Below are 21,552 nucleotides of genomic sequence, written 5' to 3' on the forward strand. Positions count from 1 at the left end.
CTTTGACCGTTGACTTTGACTTGGACCAAGGGTTGACCAGTTGACTTCTGGGGGTATTTTAGTAAATTGGAAATTTATGGAAATGATCCTATGATAAATATAGGTGGTGGAGTCCGTGGTGGTGAGAGTTTGAGCTTACCACTTCAGTTCGACAGTTGTGAGGTGAGTTTTCCTCACTATACTCAAGGGTCTAAGGCATCAAGGCCGACCCTTTTGGATTGTTAGCCTGATATGTTATATGCTCGAGTATTGTATGATTCGTTAGATCAATATTCTGGAAAATAGGATGTTATGTGCTGTTATGATCCGTTAGATCAGTATCCTGGTAGATAGGATGTTATATGCTGTTATGATCCTTTAGATCAGTATCCTGGTAGATAGGATGTTATATGTTGCTATGATCTGTTAGATCGGTTTGTTTATCTATAGAGCGTTATGTGATTAGCTGATATATGTGAACATGTTTGATTGGTGGTTGAGGCTTATCTGCTTTGTGCAAAAGCCAATAGACCTAGGCATTCCAACCCGATTGTTGTGGGTCGTGAGTATTCCATCCCAAGGATGATTGGACTCGTAGTATGTGGGCATTCCAACCTGTTGGTTGTGGGCCTGGGGTATTCCATACCGAGGATGATTGGACCCATAGTATGTTGGCATTCCAACCGGATGGTTGAGGGCCTGGGGTATTCCAACCCGATGGTTTACTGGACCTATAGTATGTTGTTCGTGATTATATGTATATTGTTGTGTGTATGGGTATTTTTGGGGAACTCACTAAGCTTTGGGCTTACAGTTTCAGTTTTGGTTTCAGGTACCTCAGATGATCGCGGGAAGGAAAAGGCGTGATTGTATAGCTCCTCATGTTTATGACTTTGTTTATGGGATACTCTAATATTATACAATTTTGAAAACAAATTTTGTAATGCTTAATGGTTTTAAAATGTTTTAAAAAGTTCAAATTTGGCATGATTTTTATGGGTGTTACAAGTTGGGCTCCCCAACTCGTCAAGTCCCAGTACAAAACCTAAAGAAACTTAGAAAATCAAATGATACCTCGAACAGGCGTTACAAATCTCCCCCACTTGAACTAGACTTCGTCCTTGATGTCAGCTGATGCAAACAAATCCGAGTAGTGATCTCCCATCTCCTCTTCCAGCTCCCATTTCCATTCGGAGCCCCTTCGGTGCTACGATTTCACCTTCACCAACTTCACCTCTTTGTTCCGAAGGAGCTTCATCTTCGTTTTTAAAATCGCAACGGGCCTCTCAATGTAGTTCAGGCTCTCATCCACATGAATGTCGTCCAAGGAAATAATCGCGGTCTCGTATGTGACACACTTCCTAAGCTTAGACACATGCAAGGTGTTGTGTATCTAGCTGAGCTCGTCCAGTATATCCAAACGGTAAGCCACCTTGCACACCCGGGCCGAAATCCTGAACGGGCCATTATATCGGGGCCCTAACTTGCCTCTCTTCCGGAACCTGATGACTTCCTTCCATGGCGACACTTTTAGTAAAACAAAGTCCCCTACCTGGAACTCGAGGTCCGATCGACGCTAGTCAGCATAACTTTTTTGACGGCTCTGTGCGACTCGTAGTCGGTTGCACTTACTGAATCATCTCGGTAGTCTTGAACACTACCTCGGTTCTCCTCATGATTCGGTGTCCAACCTCACCCCAGCAAATAGGGGTCCTACACCTCCGAGCATACAACATCTCAAACAGAGGTCGGTCAATACTAGCATGATAACTATTGTTATATGGAAACTCTACTAGTGGTAGGTATGTATCCCAACTCCCTCCAAAATCCAACACGCATGCCCGAAGCATATCCTCGAGTGTCTGGATCGTCCTCTCACTGCGGCCATCTGGATGGGGGTGGTACGCCATGCTGAAATGTAACTGAGTGCCTAGTTCCTCGTGGAACTTCTTCCAGAATATTGATGTAAATCGAACATCCCTGTCAGAGACTACTGACATTGGCACCCCGTTCCTAGCCACTACCTCTCGCACATAAATATCTACTAATTTCTCAGCGGAGATGCTCTTGGAAATCAGAATAAAGTGGGCACTCTTCGTCAATCTATCCACAATCACCCATATAGCATCCACATCCCCGATGTCCTTAGTAACTTCGTGATGAAGTCCATCGAAATCTCTTCTGACTTCCACATAGGAATGGGTAGCGGCTAAACCTTGCCATGCGACCGCTGATGTTCTGCCTTGACCTTCCTGCAGGTCAAGCACCGCTCCACAAACCAAGCGATCTCCCGTTTCATGCAGGGCTACCAGTACCTTAGCCTCAGATCTCTATACATTTTTGTAGCTCCCGGATGTATAGAGAACTTACACTTACATGCCTCCTCCAATATCTTCTGTCTCACTCCCCCAGTCACCGGTACCCACACCCGGCCACACTGTGTCAAGAGTCCCCGACTATCCCGTACAAATAAGGGAAACTGCCCCTGAATCCGCTCTATCTTCCAGTTCTCTTTCATCAAACCCTCCATTTGAGCCTTCTTGATCATATCTAGTAGTGGAGAGACCACCGTCATCCTCAAACAAACGTTCCTGATCGGAGAACCTGCCATCTTGCGGCTCAAAGCATCAGACACCATGTTGGCCTGCCCTGGATGGTACAAGATCTCGCAATCATAATATTTCAGTACATCTAACCACCTCCTCTGTTGCATGTTTAGATTCTACTGATCCATCAAATACTTTAAACTTTTGTGGTTGGTGAAGATGGTGCACCGAACTCCATACAAACAGTGCCTCCAAATCTTGAGGGCAAACACCACTGCCCCTAATTCCAGGTCGTGAGTGGGGTAATTCGACTCCTGAGGCTTCAACTGCCTCGAGGCGTACGCGATCACATGCCCTCTCTGCATCAGTACAACGCCTAACCCCAAGATCGATGCATCACGGTACACTACCAAATCATCCAGCCCCTCAGGTAGTACGAGAATCGGAGCCTCGCATAACCTCTGTCTCAAGGTCTCGAAAGCCAACTGCTGATCCGGGCCCCATCGAAATGTCACATTCTTCTTGGTCAGACGGGTCAAAGGCACCACAATCTTGGAGAAATCCTGGATGAATCTTTGATAGTACCCCGCTAGACCCAAGAAGCTACGAATCTCATATGCGTTCTTCGGTACTTCCCACCGCATCACTGCCTCAACCTTGGCTGGATCCGCTGAAATACCCTCCTGGTTGATGATGTGCCACAAAAACTGCACCTCTCGCAACAAGAAATCACACTTTGATAAACTTGGCATAAAGCCTTTCCGTTCTCAGTGTCTCCAATACCTCCCACATATGTTGCTCATGCTGCTCTATGGTCTTAGAATAGACCAGGATATCATCAATAAAAACGATCACCGACCGATCCAGCATCGGTCTATACACCCTATTAATGAGATCCATGAACATTGTTGGGGCATTGGTGAGCCTGAATGGCATCACCACAAATTCATAGTGCACATACCGAATCCTGTAGGCTGTCTTCGATATATCATCATCCCTAATCCTCATCTGATGGTACCCCGACCGAAGATCAATCTTGGAAAACTAAGATGCACCCTGCAGCTGATCGAACAAATCGTCTATCCTCGGGAGTGGATAACGGTTTTTCACCGTTAGCTTGTTCAATTCTCGATAATCAATACACATCATGTGTGACCCATCCTTCTTTTTCACAAACAGGATCGGTGCTCCCCACGGGGAACTACTCGGACTAATAAACCTTCGGTCCAGTAGCTCCTGAGCCTGCGTAGATAGCTCCTGCATCTCAGGCGGAGCTAGCCGGTATGGTGCCTTAGCTATTGGAGCGGCACCCGGCACCAAATCAATGTGACTCTCCACCTGCCTCTCCAAAGGCACTCCAGGTAACTCCTCAAGAAAGACATCCAGGAACTCCCGTACAACCGGTACACTGCCCACACCTGTCGTGGTCTCAACCCTCGTATCTGAGATATAACCAAAAAATCCCGAAAAACCCTGATGAAGCAATCTCCTAGCCCTCGCAGCTAAACAGAGGGTTGGCCCCAGTGAGACCCTCTCTCAATGAATAACCAGTTCTCCCCCACTTGGGGTTCGAACCCTCACCAGATGGCACTCGCAATCAATCATGGCCCTATTGGCCCCTAACCAGTCGATCCCGACGATCACCTTCAGCCCTCGCAACGGTATCGGGACTAGATCAACACGAAACCTCTCCCTAAGCACATTCAGGACCCAGTCCCGATACACCCTCGTAGCACTCACAGTGCGGTCATCTGCAATCTCAACCTCAAGCGGGGAACCCAAAGTCCACGGCGCATCCCGGAACTTCTTGCTAAGCGCAAGAGATAAAAACGATCGGGTAGAACCCCAGTCGAATAGAACATGAGCCGACATACCATTGGGCAAAAAGGTCCCTATACATGAGCACCTATATACACATAAGCAATATAAATCAATATCAAGCAGGAAAGACAAGACATGTACCAGCCAAGACGTTTGGCGTTGCTCGAGCCTCCTCGGTAGTCAACTAAAATGTGCTGCTCTTCACCACTGGAGCATCCGCCTTAGCAGGGCGGCCATCAGTGATCCTCATTGTGTCGGGTGCAGGCGCCGCTACTGCTCCTTCCCCTCCCTGCAACCTCGGACAATAGGCCTGTTTGTGGTCGGTCTGGTTGCAGTGAAAACAAATCAAGCCCTTCTTGGGGAAATCCCTGATCAGGTGGCCCGACTGGACACATGCGTAACATCCTGAGCCTGCCATTCGACAAACCCCACTGTGCGGTTTACCGCACTTTACACACCAGCGACGACCCTGCTGGACCCTATTGGAAGACTCCGAGGTCTTAGGCTTTTTAGCCTGACCTACTGCTCTTCGTGCCTGCTCAGGCTTCCGCTTGGTGCGGAAGTCCAACTACATCACCCGCTCACGGGCCTTCTCCACCATCTCATTCAGGGTTTTGCACCGTGTAAGGCTCACAAACTCTCGGATATCATCTCTCAGCATGGAATAATACCTCATCCTCCTCATATCCTCATCTGTAGTATACTGTGGGATCAACAGTGCTCGTTCCCAAAACTTGGCGGTGATCTCCGCCACAGTTTTGGTGGTCTGCTGTAGCTCATGAAACTCCCTCACTAACCGTTGCACCTCAATAGGTGGTGCAAAATCCAAATTGAAATGTCTGACGAACTCTGCCCATGTCATCTCAGCCACACTGGCTGCTCCCACCTGGCTAGTCACCTCTCCCCACCAATCTCGGGCTTAATCCCGCAGCATACATGAAGAAAAACCCACCTTTGCCACATCAGGGCAGGAACTTGTGCGCTAGGTGTTTTCCATGTCCGCCACCCAGCGTCGGCTAACTATGGGGTCCCTAACCCCGAAAAACTCTGGCGCCCCGCACGCCTTGAACTCCTGGAACAAGGGAGTCTGGGCCCCGACCTGGCTCGCAACAATCTCAACTCTCTGAATGACATGATTCTCTCCTATAAAATCTGCATTACCCCTTCCTTGATCGTCCCAAAAATCACTGAGGTAGCATCAAGGATGCCCCTCGTAATCTCAACCGCAATGTGCTCGAGCAGCCTCTCATCAATGGGCTCGGTACCGTCACCTGACCCAGATCCTGATCACCCTGCTCCAAATCGTGTCACCACCTTACTGAAATGAAATATCATAAAACATGATGATCAGGATGTCCAAAAAAGGAATCCTCCTACACCCGTTCTCCTTAGAGCCTCCAGATCTAACATTGGTGCGGGTACAGGTCTTGTGCTTTCAGTAGTACGGGCCCAATACTACCTTCCATACCTACTTGTACCTTCCCCAAGACTCTACTTGATGACTATAATTCGTCCCAAAACAAAACATATCTCGCAGTCTACCGCATAGCTCAAATCCTAGGCTATCCTAAGATTTGCTCCATCCATAACAAACCAGAACTCAATCATAACAGGTTCCCTTTATGCATGCAAATTATACACAGAACTGGATCAAGTAGACTTTCAAATAATAGATTCTACCCTAGGACCACAGCCAGACAAGGAACAGGAAATAAGGCCAAATCAATCATTCTAAGGCTATAAGCTCCTAACCGTATACAATTTTAAAAGCATACAAATAGCAATATCCATCCGACTATCATAATCCAAATATCAGTATCACATCGCTAACAAATTGGGGAACTAATTACTTGAGAATGGTCGATCACGCGCATTGCACTCTCCTCTTTTCCATTTTAAGAAGTGTTTACCTTTTGATTTTTTTAAAACAATTTTACCATTTCCTTAGTTTGAGTCCTGAAACACCCGAGAGTCTGCCCGAATCCCTCAAACCAAGGCTCTGATACCGACTTCAAAATTTTCATTTTTAAATAATCAAAACATTTCCAATAAACCACAAAATCTCAAGAACAATTATTTCCAAATTCATAACATCAACAATTTTATTTCAAATATCAGAGTGTCCTATAAAAACGCCTGAAAGAGTGCATGACGCGCCATCAAGCCTTGACCTTGCCCTTAGGCTCAGAAGTACCTGAAACAAATCAACAAACTGTAAGCTAATGCTTAGTGAGTTCCCCAGAGCATACCCCACACAATCCACATAATCACATAATCCATATTAGCTATAAAGGCTATATAAACCATATAAGCCATGCATAGAACATATAGGGATGTCGTGGGCTCCCCCAGGGTCTTACTGCAGGATGCCATGGGCTTCCCACATGGTCTTACACCTAAGTGCCATTGGCTCCCCCCATGGTCTTTAATGGGAAAGCCATGGGCTCTCCACATGGTATTACATCCAAGTGCCATGGGATCTCCCATGGTCTTTAATAGGAAAGTCATGGGCTCTCCACATGGTCTTACGTCCAAGTGTCATGGGCTCTCCCATGCTCTTTAATAGGAAAGCCATGGGCTCTCCACATGGTCTTACATCCAAGTGTCATGGGCTCTCGCATGATCTTCCATACAAGTATACCACATATACAACTAGGATACCTCCTAGCACATAACCAGCTAACATGCCACATAACACTACTTCAATTAGTGTACCACATATCATAAAATGGGTCGGCCTTGGTGCCTTCGACCCATTGTTATGGTGAGAAGACTCACCTCTCATAAATGATGAACTGATAAGATAAGATCAGATAAGTTCCAACGCGTAGCTGCAACTCAACTGCCTACAATCATCATGTGACTAGCTTCTCAAAATCCCGAAATACCATAAATATGCTTATGGTCAAGCTTGGTCAAGCTTGGTCAACCATTGTCAAAGTCAAGGTCAACAGTCCATGTTGACCCAACTCTCCGAGTGCATCTAGCAACTCGTCGAGTTCCTCCACTGTTCAGAAAACCGGGGAAAACCCTAACCAACTCGCCGAATTGTCTCATCAACTCGCCAAGTTACTCGTCAAACCGAAAATGGGAAAAACCCGATCCAACTCGTCGAGTTATCTCATCAACTCGCTGAGTTTACTTTGCAGACCGAAAACGGGAAAACTCGTTCCAGCTCGCCGAGTCGCGAGGGCAACTCGTCGAGTTTTCCCTTGCCTCCAAATAATCAGTCCCTCCAGTGGAATCCTAACCTCCAAACTACAGATCCAGTCCCTTAAGACCGAAATACCACGCAAAGTTCTAAACTTTACATGCATGCATGGCCTTAAATGGCTAAAACACTAAAGCCAGAGTTCATACAATGTTTAGGACATGGAAAAGGGTCTAGACTATGTAAAGGGAGCAACTTTATGTCCGTGAAGTCCTAGAGGTGTCCAGATCTGGAACCATATCCTCATGATAAGTCCAAATCCGAGTATGACACCCCTTTTGAACCAAAAGTGACCATATTCTTTCATAAGATGAGATCTAAGCAAATAAGGATCAAGGTAGCAGCTTTTTACCTCCAAATGGATGCTAACACCACATGGATGCCGGATCCAAAGCCCTCTCCTCACTTCAATCTCTTCAACCTTCAAGTTTCCTTCCAAAAAGCACAAGATTCACTCTCCAAAGCTCACACACACACACTCAAGAAGGTACTAAAGTGCAGCTAGAGTTTCTCTCTAGATAGATAGGACGATGGGGGAGGCCACAAATGATCCATAAGTTCCTTAAATAGGGTACAAACCCCTAAAAATTAGGGTTTTCCTTTACAGTGTCTACTCGTTGAGTTGGGGCCTTCCAACTTGTTGAGTAGACACTATGTCCCGCGTCCAAAATCGATCTTTACTCGTCGAGTTGGGCTCCCCAACGCGTCGAGTCCCAGTACAAAACACTAAAAAACTTAGAAAATCAAATGATACCTGGAACAGGCGATACACCACGTCTCTTAGTTGCAAAAATGATTAGTGGATGATTTCGCGGTGGTACCATTCGAGGATATTCAGGTGGATGATTGCCTGAATTACATCGAGAGACCGGTAGCGATTCTTGATCGAAAGACAAAAACCTTGAGGAACAAGGTCGTTGAGTTGGTGAAAGTCCAGTGGCAACATTGCAAGGGTTCGAAATGGGCATGGGAACCAGAGGATGAGATGATGGAGCACTACCCAAAGTTATTTGAGGCAGCGGACTTCGAGGATGAATTCTGATCGAAGTGGGTGAGAATTATAAGACTCGAGTTTTTGGTAAGTTTCCTTTTACCCCCTTTCATGTAAATTCTTTTCAGATTTGGTCCTTAGTTAGTATGAGGGGCGTACTCTATGAGTACGCTTAGCGTACTAGCCATAAGTTGCCCGCAGGCATCACCCACGTACGCTGGGCGTACGTGGGAGTACGCAGAGCGTACGCATGGTTTGGGCAAACCCTAATTTTCAGGGTTTGCACCCCTGTTTAAGCAACATTATACCACCTCGTGAACATTTTAGACCATCCTCCACCCCCCTTGACCCAGAAACGAAACCCTAAGTGTGTTAGTGAGTTTTTGAGCTTGATAAAGAGATTTTTGGTGTTTAAGGTGAAGGAGAAGAAGAACAGAAACCCTTGGAGAAGTAGATTAAGCTTGTGGATCTAGGATCACCTTCTTATTTGCAAGCTTTTCGAGGTAAAAAGCTCACACCTTTATGTTCATTTATGATAGATCTTCTATATGGTGTTTCTTAGGCATTTTTGAGCCTTTTATGTTAAAGGTGGGCTTTTGATCTACTCCAGAAGTAATGTATGCTAGATCTTAGCTACATTCAGTCCCCATGATCATAAAAATGTCAACTTTACGGAGTATTTTGATCCATGCATGCATTAGGATCTTTACTAAGTTATTTTTGAGCCTTGTGCCCCAATGACCCATGTATGAGTGTAAAGTTGCCAACCTTACGTGATAAGTGGCCTTATAGAATCAGATCTCAGAGTTTGGCACTTTGTCTTAGACGATTAGGTGCTTAATGAGATGTTTTGGTAGTCTATGGAGTACGTTGGGCGTACCCAGCTGGTACGCTGCGTGTACTGACCCTTGACAGAGTTCGCTTAGCGTACGGCTGAGTACACCCCGCATACTCAGTATATGGGCTTTTTGGGCTTGTCGATCTCGTTTTCGGCTATATCTTGGGTTTGTAAGCTTGGGCCTTGTTGGGGCATCAAACTTCTATTTTGGACTTTGGACTAGCATGTTGGGCTTCCTTAGATTTAGGCCCATGATGGGTTTTGGGCCCAAGTTGGAAGATTGGGCCATAATTTCGGCCTCAGGTTTCTATTTAGGATTTGGTCCTTTTGATTTGTTGAATTAGGCCTTGGCCTTGGGCCAAGTTAGATAAAGGGTAAAAGGGTCTTTTACCCTAGCTATGGGTCACGTAGCTTAGACTCTTAGTTATGGGTCGGAATCCAGTTATTAATTAGATGTTGTTTTGATAATGATAGAGTAGGGATTTCCGGATCAGCAGTCAGAGATTCATTTGAGTGATTCAGCAGCTCGAGGTGAGTTTCCTCACTATGTTTAGTAGGCCGAAGGCACTAATGTCAGCCCTTGGTTTATTATGTTAGGATGCTAGATGTCTGCGTGACTCTTGCATGTGTTATGGGCTACTATGCTTATCGGGCAAGGCCTGATGCTGGCGGGATGAATGTACTGTATGCTATTATCTTTGTGATTATCGGATGTATTTGTATGATTATATATTTATATGTATACCGGGCGGGGCCCTGATGACTGACATATATGTATACCGAGTGGGGCCCACTATATGTTTGATATGTATGGTATGTGGTATTTTGGGGAACTCACTAACCTTTATGCTTACGGTTTTAAGTTTATGTTTCACGTACTTGTGGTTCGAAAGGGAAGATCCTGGGATGATTGCAGTGCACACACCACTTCATCCTGTATTTTTGTGATTACTTTGGTGTTTCATGATGTAGTTGATACACTTTGTTCTATCTCTGTTTTATGATGATGTTTGGATTGCAGTTTTATTAATTTAAAAACGAAATTTTTGGTCTTAATTTTTGGGACGTTACACTGAATAAAGATTTTGTCTAGGACTGAGCTCACGACGTGAGCAATAAGAGCTCACGATGTGAGGAACGATGCAGCCCAATCCCATGAACTTTAAGGGTTTCCTTCATATTTAAGCATCTCTAACCTCATTTTAGGGTTTCTTATCAGCCCCAAATGCTCTTTCACCTCAGAAAAACCCTAGTGCCCGTCATTGCTTGATCTTTGGTGCTTTTGGAGCTCTTCTTGGATTGGAAGAAGGAGGAAAGAAGAAGAAGAAGGTGATCTTATGTTGTGGCTTGCAAGGAATCATCATCAACATCACCTTACATTGTTTCTGGACCATTGTAAGTGATAAAGCTCCCACCTTTATGGTTATATAAGGCTAGATCTAAGTTTTGTCCCAGTTTTCTTCTTGTTTGAGCTTGTTGAGTGAATAAAAATCATTAAGTTCGCAACTTTATGAGTTATGAGGGCCTTAGGGATGTCTTGGAGTTCAGATCTAGAAAATGGTTGAGTTTTGGAGCATTACATGAAAGTTTGATATCTTTTCTGCAACTTTGGACCTAAATGAGATCTAGACATATATTGGACATATATGTCTTAAAACTATCGACTTTCTAGTGTATTAAGATATTATAAGACCTTCTGGAAAGTTAGAGTTCAAGGGTTAATGGATTAATGACTTAAAAGTTGGACTTTTAGCCTCTAACGGTTCTCACGACGTGAGACACAAGGTCTCAAGATGTGAGGAGTGTTTGGTCCCATTTTTGGTGAGCTTGTTGGGGCTCACGACGTGAGAATAGGCTGCCCATGTCGTGAGGTCAGCGCAGTTGTTATTCCTTGACTGAGTTGGCTAGGTTGAGTCGGGATGAGTTGGGGATCTGACCGAGTGAGCTCTCACGACGTGGCCAAGGATTGGTCACGATGTGAGATGTGACTTTGGGCTTTAGGGCCTTGTTGGGCCCTGTTTTTCGGTCTTTCGGCCTTCTTGTGCTTGGGCCCATTTGGTGCTTTGGTTGTTTTTTATAGGAATTTAGGCCTTCTTGGATTAGGCCCATGATGGGTTTTGGGCCCAAATAGGAAGTTGGGCCATACTAGGCTTTTTAATGTTATTGGTTTAGGCCTCGGATTTTGGGCCTAGTGAGGAAAAGGTAAAATGGACTTTTACCCTGAGTGTTGGACAATCGAAATAGAATTCCAGCTTTGGGTTGTGGATCAATTATTAATTGGGTATTATTTGATGAAGTTAGCATGGGGATTTTCCGTATCGGCAATCCGAGCTTTTATTTGAGACATTCAGTAGCTTGAGGTGAGTCTTTTCACTATACTCGTGGGTTGAAAGGAACAATGTCGGCCCACTGATATGTTGTAGGATGATAGTTGTCTTTGTGACACTTGCTGATATTCCTGTATGTGCTTGTTGTCTTTGTGACTCCTGCTGATATGACTATATTTTTTATATATGTGAGGTTGATACGGACCCGACACAGCTGCTTGTTGTCATATGGGTTGATACGAACCCGGGGGTTGATTCGAACCTGACACAACTACGTGTTGTTATATAGAGTCGTTATGGACTCGGGTTTGATACGGGATCGGGGGTTGATACGGACTTGACACAACTACATGCTGTCATATGAGGTTGATACAGACCTGACACAGCCACGTGATGTTATATGTATATGTACATCGTATGTGGTATCTTGGGGAAATTAACTAAGCTTTGTGCTTACGGCTTATTGATTATGATTTCGGGTACTTCCGGTATAAAAGGGAAGGGCCCGACGTGACTGTGATTTATCCACCCATGTTTCTGCAACTTTATGATTTTGGGATTGTACTCTAATAATTGTTTTTACTTTGTTACACTTTTGAATTGTTGAAATTGTTAAATGGGGTTTATGGTTAAATTATTAAAAAAAAAATTGAATTTTTTACCTTCCAATTTTTGGGATGTTACATTGATAGTTTAATATGTTGGTTGGTGCTATGGTTTGATGTGTTATTAATTGTTAGTTTGTTAGTTTGGTTTATATTGTTAGTTTGGTTGTTGGTTTAACTTATAAGTTTATGTTGTTATTTATTTTGTAGTTACAGAATCTTCGAGTAGTGTTTAGCAACCTAGAGTGTAGTGTGACAATTCAAGCGTGGTTTCGATCGTTGGCACCACCAAGTGATACCGAACGAAACGATGTGGAAAAATATTACGACGTCCAATTAGTTTATGTTTTATTTAATGATTCGTTAGACTTTGTACGACATATAACTTTATAACAATTTTATATTTTACTTGTAATGCATGTTGTACTATTATTTTTTTGATGTTTGGATCAGTTTTTCTGCAATTAATGTTTCGTATCAGTTTTTGATATTTTGTATTGGTTTTTCTGTACGTGGACAGGCATGTTTTAAAAAAACATATTAACCGCGATACTTTTAGAACGAACGTATTTATTAGCGACACTTTTAGAGGGAACGTATGTATTAGGGGCGACATGGACATGTAGTATAGTGGCTACAAAATTAGTAGGAACGAAAGATTATATTAATGATGATTTTGTGAACAATAAAAACGTGACATGGCGATTTGTCGCTGCTATTATCTTACGGTTTTATCTACGCCTCTTACCCTTTTTGGCAGCGATAAGGGTGCGTTTGGTTGTGGAAAATTTTCCAGTTTTCTAGGAAATTTTTCCAAGATAAACGGAAATTTTGAAAACGCGTTTGGTTCGTTCAGTTTTCCAAAGTTTTCCAAGAAAATGAAAATTTTCAGTTTTCCAAATTGTATATAATTAGAAAAGTGATTTTTACAGTTTTCCAAAGTTTTCTAAAATTCTAAAATGGAAAATGAAAACTCCACTCGTTCCAACCAAACACGTTTTCATTGAAAATTGAAAATGAAACTCAACCCTATTTTCTGAAAACATTTTCATACAAAATGAAAACAGTTTTCCACAACCAAACGCACCCTAAATGTCGCGATAAAGCCCATTTTTTAGTGTGTAAGCAATCATTAACTCAAAGTTACCACGTGGCTTCATCACTACAATGACATCTACCCATACGACTAAAGGTTGCCGTGTGCCTTCACGGTTACAGTGACACCTACTCATTGAACATGAATGACATAAGAAATATAAATATAGTAAGGCAGTTTAAAAAAATAAATCAATAAAATAAAAAATAATGAGAAATGCAATTAGCACTATCGGATTTTGGATGAAAAAAATCAAATGATCTTTGATTAAAAAGAGAATTTCGGATGGGTTACAAGACGTTTTGCACCACCCGATCACAATTGTTGGAGGAGTATGATCTATGGTCGTGATTATTTATTATATTTTTTTTATAAATTTTTAGGTTTTCAACAAATCCTAATCTTGTAATCAATATTTAAATTACAATTCCCAATTAACTTTAAAACCATATTTACCCATTGAAAATATTAATTTATTATAAATAAGAATTTTTCTCTATACATAACAATTTATGTTTTATAATATTGTATAATACATAATTTAAAACACAAATTATTATATATAGAGAAAAGTTGTTGTATACGAATCAACTCCTACATATTTTTCAAACTAAGCATATAAGACACCGTTATACGGAAAAAAAAAAACCTAAAACACAATGATCCAGAAGATTAAACCCGGATAAAATAGTAAGGACATCTTAACAAACAAGCTAAACGTTTTAGGAAATGACATCTTATCGGTTCGATGGTTCAAATGGTTCAACTGATTAAACCAATCCCAAAAACCGAATGAAATTGATGAAATCATGTGTCATATATATATATATATATATATATATATATATATATATATATATATATATATATATATATATATATATATATATATATGACCGTGAGATCACTTTTATCTAATTAAATATTGCAATATTTTACTGTTCATAAAAATTAAATTTGTAATATTTTAATATTCTAAAACATATAATGATAGAATATATTGCATATTTTATTTTTACGAACAAAAGAATATTAGAATATTTCATTAAAAAATTTGGTCTCACGGTCTCACAATATTATGTTCGTCTCATATGAACACTTACTATATATATATATATATATATATATATATATATATATATATATATATATATATATATATATATATATATATATATATATATATATATATATATATAGGGAGAGGATCAAATAAGAACTCAAAAATGTTAAAAACCCTAAGAATCATTTTTTAAATGTTTTTTTAAAAGTATTTTACACAAATCAAATATTAATATTTAATAAATCAAAGTCTTCATTCCCTCTATTTTAACCGGCCGCCACCGGAACAGTGTTCGATTGCCACAGAAAGGTCGCCCTATCACAGCCGGATTAACACCAAATTTAATGACATCTTTTGATCAGATTCACAGTTTAATAAAACAAACATTTTAGATCTCATTTAAAAAGACTATATTTATAACTATTTTTCCACAAAATTTAATCAATGAAATAGAACTATTAATTGACAAATCACCACTAGAAAAAGGCCTCTAATGACACGTAATTTATGACGTGCACAGTTTTACGATACGCAAAAGTGCGTGACGTAAAAATAATGTCATCTCCCCAAAATTTTGAAAGATTTAGGACGCGCATTTTTGCGCGCCCTAGCATTTGTGTCAGAAAAAAATAAAACATATAAACACGGAAGACACCCATCATAAGCGCGTGTCCTGTGCACCATGTCGCTTTATAATTTTTAAACGCGCGTTCCTATTACAAAAAATGGGGACCAAAACTAGGGTTTTTTTTTTCAAGAACGTCACGAGGACTATCATTCTCTCATATCTCACATCCTTCGTCTCTGCCCTAACCCACCACCACCGCCTCCAACACTCACTGTCTCTTTTGGCCTCACACAGCGGCGGCAGCGGCCCTGTCGACGAACGCTTCATCCACCACCATGTTGCACTGCCCAACGCCTGTATCGGTCCTGAAGCATCACATATGGCGGAATCGAATCCAAATCTGTTATGGATAAGATTCAAGGTGAATTCATATTTCCTTGGGTAGGGTTACCTCAGTATGCCCGCTTCGCCTCCAATATTTTCTCCATTCAAAAAACTGCTACTAATTCTCACCACTCTTTCCAACAACGATTCCCCGGTAGTGGCGGGTACCCTGTTTTCTTCTCCACCTTTTTCCTTGCGACACTTTGATCCTTAAGTAGGCCTAGACTGCTTTGGTACGAACCCTAAATAGTTCTATTTTATCTTTTGCATTTCTGCACAAATTCATTCTCTTGTTCATCCAGATTTGTCCTCTTCACCGTCATGGCATTTTTTCTTTTTCTTGTTTTAGGGTGCCAGTCCTTTTATGTAACATCGAAGTTGATGGAGAAATTTAAAACCATAGAGGATGCTAGCGATAGGTGTTTTCTTACACTTTGTACTTAATTTCAATTACTTTTCCAGTTTTTCTCTGGTATATAAATATATGGTTTTTGAACATCAACAATTTTCCCTCCTTAATTTATTCAGAGACATATTTTTCAGTTGCTTTTGATTTTTGTGTTTTTTCAACCTCGATGTATTATTGTTGATTTTTGGCATTTGATTGTTAAAGGGAAGGAAGAGGGATTACACAGTATTATTCCCTTCAAATGATGACATGTACAAAATCCCACATGATATTCAAAGACAGGGCCATAAACCGAGTAGATAAATTTTTCACTTCAATTATGCTTTCATCTCTCTGGTAAGCGTTTTTCAATATAGGCAATGAATCATCTTTTTTACTCAATGTTCTTCATCTTCTAATCTAGGGGTTTTTATTCCCCTCGTCCTTGCTAAAAATTCAATTTTGATGCTGATAATATACATTTTTCATTACAAACCACATCAGTTTTCATTTGAAATTTAAAAATAAAAAAACTAAAACTATTTTATGTCGTTGGATTCTTAAATGTAGAATTAACAAATGTATGATACATTCTTTGCAGGCATATGACTAAGATCCCTCTAGCTGTTTGTAAAAGGTCTTATAGAAGGCTCTCACATATAGTACAACCCAAACTAGAAATCCTTCGTTAGTAAGGTTCATATCAATGGGACATCATTTGTACAATATTCGTATGTGTCTTGTCCGGATGGGATTCCATGTTGCTAATGTTACATAATTCAAAGAATGCACTTGCACCTGATAAACTAGCGAGTTCTCACCGTGATCGCTCCCAATAGAGCTAAAAGGTTCTGATCGTTTCCTTTTTATTCCTCCTAAAAATATTTGAAAATTTCATTCATTTTTCAATTGTGTGTTCTGTCTTGGGGCAATTTGTGGTCTTAATTAGGCATACATGATCAATTTTTTCACAAGTTTATATAATTTTATTTATTCTATTAAAAGCTTTCAAAATATCTTTTGTTTCTTATCAGTATATAGTATCCGTATGCTAGGGGTGTTTAAATTGCACATTTTGAAAGTAATCACGTGATTATTGGCACTTAGATCAATAATGTTTGAGTGACCTGGCTAACTGCCTTATGAATTTCATCATAGAATTATTGGTTTGATAATTAAGCTAGCATATTGAAATCAGTTACTAACTTTGAAATCATAATGGACCTAAATTAATTTAACTATAATTTTGTTGGCGGTAGATGCTCCATGAGGGTACAAATGACTTTTCTCTAATAAAATATATATTCTCTGATTACAAAGAGATTTTCTTTGAATGTTTATCTGGTTATGTTGAATACTATTGAGTACCTTCTTCTCCTATAATCGATATGGACTACTTTAATTGGATATGAATTCAGACTTTCGGGTATTTGTTGATCATCCAGAGAAAGAAGAAGGCCTTATGGTTGGGGCCGCTAGCTAGCTCAAGTCAACTTCAACAACTTGTATGTTTTATTTGTTATGTGACTAACAACTAAAACCTCAACTTTTAGTTTCATCATATAGTATGTCATATACTATATATATATATATATATGTACTCTACTCTACTTGCAACTTTATTTAAATTCATTCATGGATCTCGATTTTGATATATTATAGATATAAAGATTTTTTCTTTCTTTATTTCTTGGTTGGTGGTAGTTGTCAGAGCCTCAGATAGAGAGGGGTCAAGTTATGTTACCTTATTACCTTAAAGTAAATCATAATGTAACCTGCGAGTGTTTTGTCTGTAAATTGCATCTCAACTTTTGATAATGTCCCCGCCATTTCCTGTTGAACAGTTTCAGATCCTGTGTTGATTCTTGGTTCATTATCACTTTTTATTGAACATTAACTACAGGCATAAGAGATTATTGTTTACCTAAAGAGAGATTATCCAAGAGCTTTTTGGCATCAGTGGCAGCTTGAGGGTCATCACTACCAAATATGGTAACAAGAAGAAGTATGCAACCTTGACTACTCCCAATTATGTTTCTTGATTGTTATGGCCAAGTAATTTACTTATCATACTTTATATCATTCTATCGAAGCTATTTTAGTCTTTTTCTTATTAGTGTAAATTTTCAGACAAATTGCGACTGCTACTGGTCCATGTGGAAACAACAGAGACTACATTTTCTTGCTGGAGAAAGCTATGTTTGATATTGGTATGTTAATCTTCCCCTTGTCTTTTATTCTTTTTATTTATTTGTTAAATTACTTAATTGCCCTGTGTCAGCTTTTGTTTTTGCCCCACTAGATTCTTGCTTATCTCCTTGAAGCATATCTAAATTATGGTTTGTATATAATTAGGTCATGAAGATGACATGGTGATAAAATTGGCAAATGAAGTGAGAAAAGTACTTGGAAACACGGGTTTAGGAGTACCAAAAGAGAGCAACAACAGCAACAGCAACAACAATAGATTAACAGGACCTTCTCATAAACCCAAGTCACCTCATAAATTGCTTCATCTTCTTGAAGCAATTGCAATGGACAGCTGACCTAAGATAAGAGGAGAGAGGACAGAAGACAGACATATATAAAGATAACTTCATTCACTTAACTCCCACTGAATCGGCTGGCCAATAACACGACGACACATCAACAACCTCGTTTACTTCTCGTTTACGGCTGGCTAATATGAGTGCTCATGTAACAATAACACAGATGAAGTGATTTCTTTTAATAAGCACAATGTTAGACATGCTGGCTAGCATTTTTTTCAGTCTCTGCTTTGTGATTTTGCCTCACACTCTCACAGTATGAAAGTATAAATGAAGTTTTTTTTTTTTTTTTTTTGTTTTTTTTTTGCCACTAACTTGAATGCAAAACAGGTGTTGGTTTAGATAAGCCAAACGAATGGGGATTTGATACTACACAGGTTGATAATATTCTCAAAAAGTTGAAAGTGGTAAGTTCTTCAGTTTTCTTCAGCTGAGCCTGTTCTCTCTTTTTTTTTTTTTTTAAGTTTATTCACATAAATTATCTTATTAATCAAAATTTCATGTATATTTTGACAGCAAGCAACACAAACAAAACATGATGAAGGTATGCTTAAGTAACTGATTTGTAATCGTGATGAAGCTTTAGTATTTGTTAACTCATGATCCTTGTTTTCGTATCTCAGAGGATGATGATGAAGAAACAGACTTACCAAAGGACAATAGTGAAAAAACTACACGTCCCCAAGGAAGGTCATTTTCTTGCTCAAAATCGAATTTAATTCTAAATTATTCATTATATCCAAATTATTAATACATAGGTATATATTAATATATTATCAGATACAAGAGAAGGGAGAGAGGAAATCTTGTGAATGCATAATCTGCTCAGGATCTTGAGGCATCTGATAGAAGCAAATGCATGTTGATGCGCGTCGTACAAACTTCCTGCCTTTAGACCTGTTCCAATTCAAAATCTCGGTTTTACCAGACTTCACTAGTTGTTAAATAGCTTCTGTATGAAACAAACCTCTGTGTTTAGCCCCATTTTTTTATATTATTATTATTATTTAATTATTTGATATTGTTTCTAATATTTTTTTGTATGAATATGTATGTATTGTCTCTTTTAGGCTGCTTCTCAAGTTCATAGAGGTCAATAACTAACTAGCTTTGTTGATGGTTTTGTATGATTATTAGGCATTCGAACACTTGATAGGTATGTTTTCCATTTCATCTTAATTCTTTCACTGTTACTAAATTACCCATATATGAATTCATGATTACTTAATTTAATGGTGATTTCCAATCTTTTTTGATTTCCAACTTTCATCGCTCAAAAAATTGGATCTGTAGGTTGCTATTATTCCTCACAATTTAACCAAATTTTTTCACTGTTATGCAGTTTTATGACAAGTTTAAAAACCGCCATAACATCGTTGAACTTCTAGAATACCAAAATGCTTGGAAACAGGTAACTTTTTATTATTATGCCTCCAATAATTAGGTATAGAGCAGGAGAGGCTATGTGACTGGAAATCTTCATATTTGATCAACGAACCTATGGCATCCAATAAGTCGGAACTGTTGGGTTTAATCTTGACAGGTTGATTAGGGTCACATGTTAGTACTTTAGCCAGATTTGATTGGTTGCTGAATTGGTCATACGTTGACCAAGTTTGAAGGAGAATAATGGGGCTTAGTTGCCACAAACATAGGAAGCATATGCACATAGTATTTACGCTGGTTTTTGTAGTCTATAAATAAGTTAGTTTGTTTTTGTTTTTGTGTGTAATCAGTTTTTCTTTTGAAAGTAATATAGCAGTGAAAAGAAGTCCATATTTCCTGGTTGTTGTGTAAATCACATGAGAGTCGATAGTTGCAGGTGGGTTAAAGGAAGGGCTGATTACCAACACTTGGTATCAGAGCCCTAGGCTCATAGTGTCGGTTGTAGAAGAAGGGTTGATCAAATGTTAATGAAAGCAACAAGTTTGAGATAAGCAAAAAGCAAGTAGAAAGGCTTATCAAGTTGTGATTGGCAGAAAGAAGCATGCAACAAGCAAATACTTTTGATCAAGAAAGAAAGAAAAGAAGCAAGAAAGATAGCAGAAATCAAAGCAAGAGGCAACAAGATTCAAAGGATGACAACAAGACCCGAAAGAGACTTTAGCAAGAATGATCAGCGGAAAGAATGTCGCAGGAGAAGAAGTATGGCAGGGGGAGTCAAAAGAAGTTGTGGCTTGAGAGAAAGAGCACCAGGCTCATACCTGGTTCATTGTAGAAAGAAGAAAGACCGCTGCACTGAAGCAAATTAGAAAGAAGAATGAAGAAAGAAGAAAGAAAGAAAGATAGAAAGAAAGAAAGAAAGAAAGAAATAAGCAGCAAGTCCGATTACGTTTGGTGATCATAAGAAAGAAGCATCAAAATTTTCCGTAAGAACAATTGCAAGTGTAACAAGAAACAACGGTTGTCACATAGTCTCTAGCAAGTAGCAGCAAGTAGCAGACAAGACAATCATAGCAAGAAGAGAGTTTCGGGTTTGTAGCAAGTGGCAAACAATAAACAAAATGCATGAGACGACAAGAAGTCTGAGCAAGATAGAAGAACTATGTGTTCTTAAAGCAAGTAGCAAGATTGAGTCATAATGATTCAAATAGCAAGAGAAGTAAGATCAAAATCGTCAAGGTTAAGGTGGTGAATGTTGGGTTTAATCTTGACAGCTTGATTAGGGTCACGTGTTAGTACTTTAGCTAGATTTGATTGGTTGCTGAATTGGTCATATGTTGACCAAGTTTGAAGGAGAATAGTGGGGCTTAGTTGCCACAAACATAGGAAGCATATGCACATAGTATTTATGCTGGTTTGTGTAATCTATAAATAAGTTAGTTTGTTTTTGTTTTTGTGTGTAATCAGTTTTTCTTTTGAAAGTAATATAGCAGTGAGAAGAAGTGCATATTTCCTGGTTGTTGTGTAAATCACATGAGAGTCGATAGTTGCAGGTGGGTTAAAGGAAGGGCTGATTACCAACAGGAACAACTTGTATGAACAAGGTATGCAAAGAAAGCTTCACTACAAAAACATTCCACGTGGTTGAGTATAGTTATCGATGTGCTTTTAGGGAACCTTTTTGGCCTTACATTGCTGACACATGCAAATTCCGCCTGTTTGACTATTTTGACCTTCACTAGTGATGTTACAAACCACTAATAAGTTGTGCACGATTAATGGGAAACCCTACTTGTTTTAATT

The 21,552-nt window shown here is 39.8% G+C and overlaps 1 protein-coding gene across 3 annotated transcripts; it reads left to right on the forward strand.

The window, feature by feature from the left end:
* The first annotated feature begins 17,172 nt into the window (after positions 1-17,172).
* LOC145112938 (gamma-glutamylcyclotransferase 2-2-like) lies at positions 17,173-21,212 on the forward strand. 3 transcript variants are annotated; one of them, XM_079049048.1, is made up of 11 exons: positions 17,173-17,322; positions 17,721-17,872; positions 17,948-18,027; positions 18,173-18,622; positions 18,697-18,773; positions 18,883-18,910; positions 18,990-19,056; positions 19,147-19,320; positions 19,437-19,522; positions 19,709-19,777; positions 20,183-21,212. In XM_079049048.1, the coding sequence occupies exons 2-4, from the start codon at positions 17,865-17,867 to the stop codon at positions 18,361-18,363; spliced, it is 279 nt and encodes a 92-aa protein (XP_078905174.1). In that variant the 5' UTR covers positions 17,173-17,322; positions 17,721-17,864; the 3' UTR covers positions 18,364-18,622; positions 18,697-18,773; positions 18,883-18,910; positions 18,990-19,056; positions 19,147-19,320; positions 19,437-19,522; positions 19,709-19,777; positions 20,183-21,212. The 3 variants fall into 3 exon arrangements, with proteins under 3 accessions (XP_078905174.1, XP_078905175.1, XP_078905173.1); XM_079049049.1 differs by having other exon boundaries at positions 20,189-21,212; XM_079049047.1 differs by having other exon boundaries at positions 19,709-21,212.
* Positions 21,213-21,552: the final 340 nt, after the last annotated feature.

The sequence above is a fragment of the Lactuca virosa genome, chromosome 5 (assembly GCF_052849685.1).
Source record: "Lactuca virosa cultivar CGN04683 chromosome 5, Lactuca_virosa_CGN04683_v6, whole genome shotgun sequence".
Lineage (NCBI taxonomy): Eukaryota > Viridiplantae > Streptophyta > Magnoliopsida > Asterales > Asteraceae > Lactuca > Lactuca virosa.